This window comes from Haliotis cracherodii, unplaced genomic scaffold (assembly GCF_022045235.1).
Source record: "Haliotis cracherodii isolate W230 unplaced genomic scaffold, xgHalCrac1.p SCAF_12, whole genome shotgun sequence".
In the NCBI taxonomy this organism is placed as follows: Eukaryota; Metazoa; Mollusca; class Gastropoda; order Lepetellida; family Haliotidae; genus Haliotis; species Haliotis cracherodii.
In genome coordinates this window covers 25,004,791-25,013,442 of record NW_027266267.1, presented here as the reverse complement: position 1 = coordinate 25,013,442, position 8,652 = coordinate 25,004,791, and the positions used below count along the sequence as shown (strand labels likewise).

Sequence of the window (8,652 nt, the reverse complement as noted above, 5' to 3'; positions counted from 1 at the left end):
CAGTATGATGTTACATTGTATCTGTTTGTGTGATGTAACCTTGTATATGTTAATGTTGTGCAACATTGTATCTGTCACTGAGTATAACACTGTATGTGTCAGTATGGTGTAACATTGTATCTTTCAGATTTGACATTGTGAGTGAGTGAGTGAGTGAGTTAGTGAGTGAGTGAGTGCAGGTCTTATTGTGCCAATGTGATAACTATCATCATTCCGCGTATTTGACCAATTTGCATAATATATACTATATACATACTTGAACACTTGAGTAAATTCCAGAGTTGGTTAAAACTTGCTAAAATTGTATGTAATGGACCTTTTTAAGATGCATTTCACTGAACTATGGTTTGAGATATCATGGATCACTTACAGTACATCTAGTGGCCGGACTGACTGCACTGCTTGACCGCCGTGTTTAAATCATCTGGCGGATCACTGGGGTAAGTTAGGGTGTTGTGGGGGAGGAGCTAGCTGTGCTGCTTGATACAAATTGCGTTGATGTTGACGAAGCATTAGTATTTTCAGGTGTTATCGAGACGCTACTTGGCAATGTCGTCTGGTCAGTTGTACTTGTTCCGACAGAGCTTGACCCGGAAGTCGTCTGTACTGTCTGAGTTGTGTTGCCACTGGTTGACCCGGAAGTCGTCTGTACTGTCTGAGTTGCGTTGCCACTGGTTGACCCGGAAGTCGTCTGTACTGTCTGAGTTGTGTTGCCACTGCCTGACCTGGATGTCGTCTGCTCCGCCATAGTTGTGTCGCCATTGTTTGACCCGGAAGTCGTCTGTCCCGCCACAGATGTGCTGTCAGTGTTTGACCGGGATGTCGTCTGCTCCGCCACAGTTGTGCCACCATTGTTTGACCCGGACGTCGTCTGACCTGCTACAGTTGTGCCGCCATTGTTTGATCCAGAAGTCGTCTGTCCTACCACAGTTGTACTGAATGTCGTGGTGTTATCGTCTTCTTTGAGGATGCTGTCCGTCTTGCCGACTGAAGGAAATATAAATTTAGACATTCAAAAGAAATTACACGTGGGATAATACGGATCGGCTTGGTCATAAATGTCGACTGCATAAGGCTGGTCACAAACAGTCACACATAGACAGGTGAATGCATGTCTCTATTTAACGATATTTAACTAGAAGTTAGGGGCGGTCGGGTAACTTTGTGGTTTCAGTGTTCGCTCGTCACGCCGAAGCCACGGGTTCGATTCCCCACATGGGTACAATGTGTGAAGTTCATTTCTGGTGTCCCCCGCCGTCATATTGCACACTCACTCACCTAAATAGAACTTAAACCCATTGCATCCCACTCGACAAAAATCGATCAGCATGTATATGTAAATTTGCTCCTTTTCAGTATCTATTGTCTACAACTATTTAACTTATAATAACCAATATATATATATATATATATAGTTTACACCATCCGCTAAAAACATATGGTTGCCTAATTATCAATTCTGTCGGTGCTCAATACCTGCCTCAATTAAGACATATTTCCGTGTCGTATATTAGCTGAAATGTTGCAGATGCAACGTTAAATTTCCATTTGCTCTCTGCGGCTGTAACGCGTTCATCAAATGGTTGGGCACTCTTACGTTTATCAAACCTCTGAACACAAACTCGGACCGGAACACGGAGTTGATCAAATCACACAGCTGTAGTTTGACCAGGTCATTGAGGTGATCAAATCACAGAGCTGTAGCTGAAACCAGTACCAGAGTTGATCAAATCACACAGCTGTAGTTGGACCGGGACATATAGTTGATCAAATCACACAGCTGTAGTTGGACCGGGACAAATAGTTGATCGAATAGCTCAGCTGTAGCTAAGACCAGTACCCGAGTTGATCAAATCACCCAGCTGTAGCTGAGACCGTGACATAGAGGTGATGAAATCACACAGCTGTAGCTGGGCCGGGGCACAGAGTTGATCAAATCACACAGCTGTAGCTGGACTGGTACATACAGTTGATCAAATCACACAGCTGTAGCTGGACCGGTAGATAGAGTTGATCAAATCACACAGCTGTAGCTAGACCGTGACATAGAGTTGATCAAATCACACAGCTGTAGCTGGACCGGTACATAGAGTTGATCAAATCACACAGCTGTAGCTGGACCGGTACATAGAGTTGATCAAATCACACAGCTGTAGCTGGACCGTGACATAGAGTTGATCAAATCACACAGCTGTAGCTGGACCGGTACATAGAGTTGATCAAATCACACAGCTGTAGCTGGACCGTGACATAGAGTTGATCAAATCACACAGCTGTAGCTGGACCGGTAGATAGAGTTGATCAAATCACACAGCTGTAGCTGGACCGTGACATAGAGTTGATCAAATCACACAGCTGTAGCTGGACCGGTACATAGAGTTGATCAAATCACACAGCTGTAGCTGGACCGGTACATAGAGTTGATCAAATCACACAGCTGTAGCTGGACCGTGACATAGAGTTGATCAAATCACACAGCTGTAGCTGAGACCGTGACATAGAGTTGATCAAATCACACAGCTGTAGCTGGACCGTGACATAGAGTTGATCAAATCACACAGCTGTAGCTGGACCGTGACATAGAGTTGATCAAATCACACAGCTGTAGCTGGACCGGTACATAGAGGTGATCAAATCACACAGGTGTAGCTGAGACCTGGACATAGAGGTGATCAAATCACACAGCTGTAGCTGGACCGGTACATAGAGTTGATCAAATCACACAGCTGTAGCTGGACCGGTACATAGAGTTGATCAAATCACACAGCTGTAGCTGGACCGGTACATAGAGTTGATCAAATCACACAGCTGTAGCTGGACCGTGACATAGAGTTGATCAAATCACACAGCTGTAGCTGGACCGGTACATAGAGTTGATCAAATCATACAGCTGTAGCTGGACCGGTACATAGAGTTGATCAAATCACACAGCTGTAGCTGGACCGGTACATAGAGTTGATCAAATCACACAGCTGTAGCTGGACCGGTACATAGAGTTGATCAAATCACACAGTTGTAGCTGGACCGGTACATAGAGTTGATCAAATCACACAGCTGTAGCTGGACCGGTACATAGAGTTGATCAAATCACACAGCTGTAGCTGGACCGGTACATAGAGTTGATCATATCACACAGCTGTAGCTGAGACCTGGACATAGAGGTGATCAAATCACACAGCTGTAGCTGAGACCTGGACATAGAGGTGATCAAATCACACAGCTGTAGCTGAGACCTGGACATAGAGGTGATCAAATCACACAGCTGTAGCTGAGACCTGGACATAGAGGTGATCATATCACTCAACCCTTGTCGGGACCCGTACGCAGGGTTGATCAAATCGCTCAACCGTAACTGTGATCCGTTATTTTTTTTAGTTTGCCAAATATAGTTCACATGGCCACAATACAACAAGGTCAGAAAAATGACGATGTATAATAGGTCACGAAAATCTTTAAAAGTTATTCATAGACTGATAGCTATTCTGTTTTCATCCCACCACAGTCTATAAAGTAGTTGGAACTGAATACACGATAGGGTGCTGAAGTGTGGCAAACAATAGTAAAACTTATCATATAATGGGTAGGTTTCTCGGCAGGATAAAGCCAACGGATAAAAACGATATCCGTTGGGGTCATATGCGGATAGAGATGCAAATATCAAAGGTCAAGTAGGGACTACTTTCAGTGTTTATAAACAAACATGGCGTCGCACTTGTCATTCGGCGATCGAGTCAGAATTAACCATCGTGAATCTGGATAAACTACAGGGATAATTGCTACAATTATTTAAAAAAGACAGTCTTATATACTGAAAGTCAGTGTCGAACTGCGACGTAACTAAGGCATTTTATAAGTTTGGGCAACTTTGGAGATATAAATTTCGAAACAATTTTGCGAGGGCACTAGGCCTAGCCAAGCGGGATCAGAAGCCATATCTGTGCTTGTAGACCTCTGCGGCTTGAAACCTTTTCCACAAATAAAAATAGTTGGGTTTAGGCGAAATATGTATGAATTGTTACCTTGTTTCGTTTTGGCGCTGTGTATACATCTGACTACACTTCTTAACGTTATGACAGAACAGGCCGACTGTGAACAATCACTGGTCGTGATGTCTCATAGACTAGGGTTAGAGTAGCTTCCCTTTGACAAAGGGCAGTTACTCTAGCGGACAGACCGAAGGATTGTCGCGAAAGGCAAGTAAAAACAATTGTTGTTTTGCGTATATGTTGCTTCGCCACTGTATAAGAAACAGATTTCAGTTTGAACTATATTGGCTACTGTCACTGTCCGATTGACACATCACCTACCCTGTGACGTAATAAATATCAATGCGCGCATTCCAGGAAAACTCGCAATGTTTAGGTAATGTTTGTGAGTGAGGGGAAGCGATTTTCAAGCATAGAATTGAAGAATGACATTATATGATAAAGAGGTTATCACGCTTGTGTGTTTAGGGATGGTAATTATCCTGTATTAGGAATAAACACTATGTATTTAGCTCGCCAAGGCTCGCTAAATACAATGTTTATTCCTAATGCAGGATATTTACCATCCCCAAACAGACTCGCGTTATAACCTCTATATACGTAAAGTATTCGTAAGATATTCGTACAATATTCTTAAAATATTCGTACAATATTCGTAACATATTCGTAAAATATTTGTAAAATATGAGTAGAATATTAGTAAAATAGAAGTAAAATATTAGTAAAATATTAGTAAATATAAGTAAAGTGTTAGTAAAATATAAGTAACACATAAGTAAAATATATGTAAAATAGAAGTGAAATATAAGTAAAATATAAGTAAAATATTCGTAAAATAGTAGTGAAGTATTAGTAAAACATAAGTAAAATGTAAGTAAAATATAAGCAGAAAATAGTAAAATATAAGTAAAATATAAGTAAAATATTAGTAAAATATAAGTGAAGTATTAGTACAATTTTAGTAAAATATTAGTAAAATATAAGTAACACATAAGTAAAATATTAGTAAAATAGAAGTGAAGTATTAGTAAAATATACGTAAAATATTCGTAAATATGAGTAAAATATAAGTAAAATATTAGTAACAGATAAGTAAAATATTAGTAAAATATAAGTAAAGTGTTAGTAAAATATAAGTAACACATAAGTAACATATATGTAAAATAGAAGTGAAGTATTAGTAAAATATAAGTAAAATATACGTAAAATATTCGTAAAATAGTAGTCAATATAAGTAAAATATTAGTAAAATATAAGTGAAGTATTAGTAAATTTTTAGTAAAATATAAGTAAAATATTAGTAAAATATAAGTAAAATGTAAGTAAAATGTAAGTAAAATATAAGTAAAGTATTAGTAAAATATTAGTCAATATAAGTAAAATATTAGTAAAATATAAGTGAAGTATTAGTAAATTTTTAGTAAAATATAAGTAAAATATTAGTAAAATATAAGTAACACATAAGTAAAATATTAGTAAAATATAAGCGAAGTATTAGTAAAATATAAGCGAAGTATTAGTAAAATATGAGTAAAATATAAGTAAAATATTAGTAACAGATAAGTAAAATATAAGTAAAATAGAAGTGAAGTATTACTAAAATATTAGTAAAATATAAGTAAAATATTAGTAAAATATAAGTAACACATAGGTAAAATATGGTGTCTTTACCTACATCTCCTAAGAATTTTAGTGTGGGTCAAAGTTTTGTTCATGTTCAAGAAAAACATGTTATTCTGTTGTTAATAGTGAGTCCAAATCATAGAAGTATAAATGGGACCAAAGATATTAGGTGAAGTGGGGTTTAGCGTCGCGTTCAGGATTATTGCACTAATATTGCGACGTGCATGCACGTGTGTACTCATCCGAACACATGAGGGTTTATAGTGTGAGTCCATTGAGATACCATGCCGCAGTTTAACACCCACTAAAACAGTATACTGTCTCCGAGCCGACCAGTCCTTGTTTTAGCCCCTTAATGCCGAGCACCAAATTCTTTGATATGACGCGAACCAAAGGCGAACCGAGAACAAAAAAATATTTCTTTAGAATTCTTGCAGGAACATAGCTTATATTTGATAGCATTCATTAAAAAGGGAGGTTAAAGCGTTCGTTTCATCTTCGTACATGCAAGGAACAATGTTGGTCTCTATCAAATCTTGACCTTAGATGACCACTAACCTGTGAGTCCGACGGACAACCCAATGACTGTACCAGTAACCACAACACCGACAACGACACCGATGACGATCTTTACGAGGGGGGAAAACGCACCAGCCTTTACTGCTGCTGTGCCTGCTTCTGCTGCTGCTGCAAGAAATCACCGATAGCGCGCGTTAATTGCTGCAACTTCTCTGAAATGACATCGTGGACCGAAACCCCCAAATATAAAATAAAAAGTCAATATGAACGTTCACGTTATGGTTTAGACAAGACTAACCTCCATCCATGTTAGACACGAAGATATCGATTGTAAAGAATTAAAACTGTAACACGTCACCATATAGAAATTTTGTATTTTGTTGATTGTTTCCAAAGCGATGCCTGACATGTGTATTCATAAGGCCAACCTGAAGACAATGGTTGCGTTCATGGCGGATTAGTATTAGGGGGAATTTGAAACACTTAAGTCGGGGTGAAGGGTCATAGCGATGACGTTTTGTCAGAATCAGACACCAGGCTTAGAACTGGTGATAGTGCGCCTCTTGCCCGTCATGTGTTTGTCTAGTCAAGCAATTCCCAGCCTCGCCATGGACGACGAACCAACGGGACGTCAGCACGCCCTACGCTTGTGTTGACTCAAGGGACGATGCCTACTGCTTCAAGAGGATATAGCCGTGATCATATTCACAAGCAGTTAGGAAACCTGACATCTTGACTCTGACTCAGGGAGAAGCTATCTGAACGGCCACTCCATCGAGTTTATGTGCAGTGTGTTGGTAAGATCAACAACCCTGCAGAGTCCTTCTCTTGGATGAAGTCGGCTGGCCTGAAAGGTGAAACAGAAGGCTTTCTGTTTGCTGCTCAGGACCAGTCACTTCCCACTCGAAACCGTTAATGTGTGATTTTGCATCTAAATGTACATGTAGATGTGTGGTTTTGACACAGAGGTCCATCCATGGTACGACCCAGAATATGTAGAGGGCGTCTTGGAAAATGATAAATACAAAATTCTTTCGAATAGGCCTGTTTACAGCCTAAGGCGTATCTAGGCCAATCCCAATTGCGTGAAGAGATGCTCATGATATCAATCACTCGACTGTCTGGTCCAGACTCGATTATTTACAGACCGCCGTCATATAGCTGGAATACTGCTGAGTGCGGCGTTAAACAACAAACCAAACCAACAAAACAAAACAACCAAACAAACAAATGCAGTTTTGATTGAACGATGAGTTACACGTTCGTTAACTAGTGTAGTGTTCAAATGCAATCCTTTTAAACTTTTATTGCTTCATACAGCAATTTTCATAAGACTGCACGAAAAAGTCATGTAAAGGAAATCATGAACAGACAAGTAGTGACAATTCTATGCGGTGACAATGACTATAAAAGGGCAAACGTCAGTCCACATATTGAAAAGTAGAAAATGCAGTGAGAGAATGCTGCCAATCGCAGCATCACCATAGGACGTCTTGAAGCTGGAGAGTCTCCAGACTCATTTCAACGTACAACAGGGCCCACTTGCACAAAGCGATCTTAGCCCTGAGACTTTCGTAAGCCTTTGTTAAAATATGGGAGTTACGATCATCTTAGCGCTAAGATCGCTTTGTGCAAGTTTAATCGGTATACCTGCCTCAAATTAACCGAAGATCGTCGTCCGAGAAGTAGTAGACCAGGGGTCACCAACCCGCAAGGTCGCTACATCCGGGTCTTTCATCTACATCATCGACATGCCACTGCCTGGTTTGAGGAGGGTATCGTACCAAACAATCAGGAATCGCCTGCGAGAGGTGGCAATTAGACCCAGGAGACCGTTATGTGCCCCTTCATTGAGATGTTTGCATCGACGACAACGCCTGCGAGAGGTGGCAATCAGACCCAGGAGACCGTAATGTGCCCCTTCATTGAGATGTTTGCATCGACGACAACGTGTGCGATGGAGCAACACGGTACAGGCATGGACTCTGAGAAACTGGCGGCGAGTCTTTTCCAGTGATGAAGCACGATTTCTTCTCGAACGCAGAGATGGAAGACAACGTGTCTACCGACGTCGAAATGAACGTTTTGGACCGAACTGTGTTCGACATGTCGACAGATTCGGTGGCGGTAGTGTGATGATGTGGGGAGCCATATCTGAACTCAATACGGTTATGATGAAGGGGTCCAGAAGTGTCGATACAAGAATAAAGTGTTTTTATCCATAATGTTACGTATTCATCATCTGTCATGTTAAGTATCGAATATACGCGCCGGAAGTGGAGAGTTGCCGGGGAGACAACTCTGTCCGATTTTCCTTAGGGCTTTCTGATAGATCGACCTTTTTATCATAATTTGGCGGGGCAGTTTACCCTGTGGAAACACAGCTAAAGCTACAGAAACACGCACTACAATTATTAATTGACGAGAGCCAGACGTACTGCAGAGCGTAGGGGTGGTGGCGCAGTGGGTAAAGCGTTCGCTCGAGCCGCCGAAGACCTTGGTTCGATTCCCACATTGCATTGGT

General features: G+C 40.7%; 1 protein-coding gene across 1 annotated transcript; it reads right to left on the bottom strand.

Moving 5' to 3' along the window:
• Positions 1 to 445: 445 nt before the first annotated feature.
• Positions 446 to 6,436, bottom strand: LOC139457226 (spore coat protein SP65-like). The gene is made up of 3 exons (XM_071238639.1): positions 6,427 to 6,436; positions 6,168 to 6,296; positions 446 to 987 (listed from the first exon to the last, which is right to left on the bottom strand). Exons 1-3 carry the CDS (start codon positions 6,434 to 6,436, stop codon positions 446 to 448), a joined length of 681 nt encoding a protein of 226 aa, XP_071094740.1.
• Between the last annotated feature and the right edge of the window lie 2,216 nt (positions 6,437 to 8,652).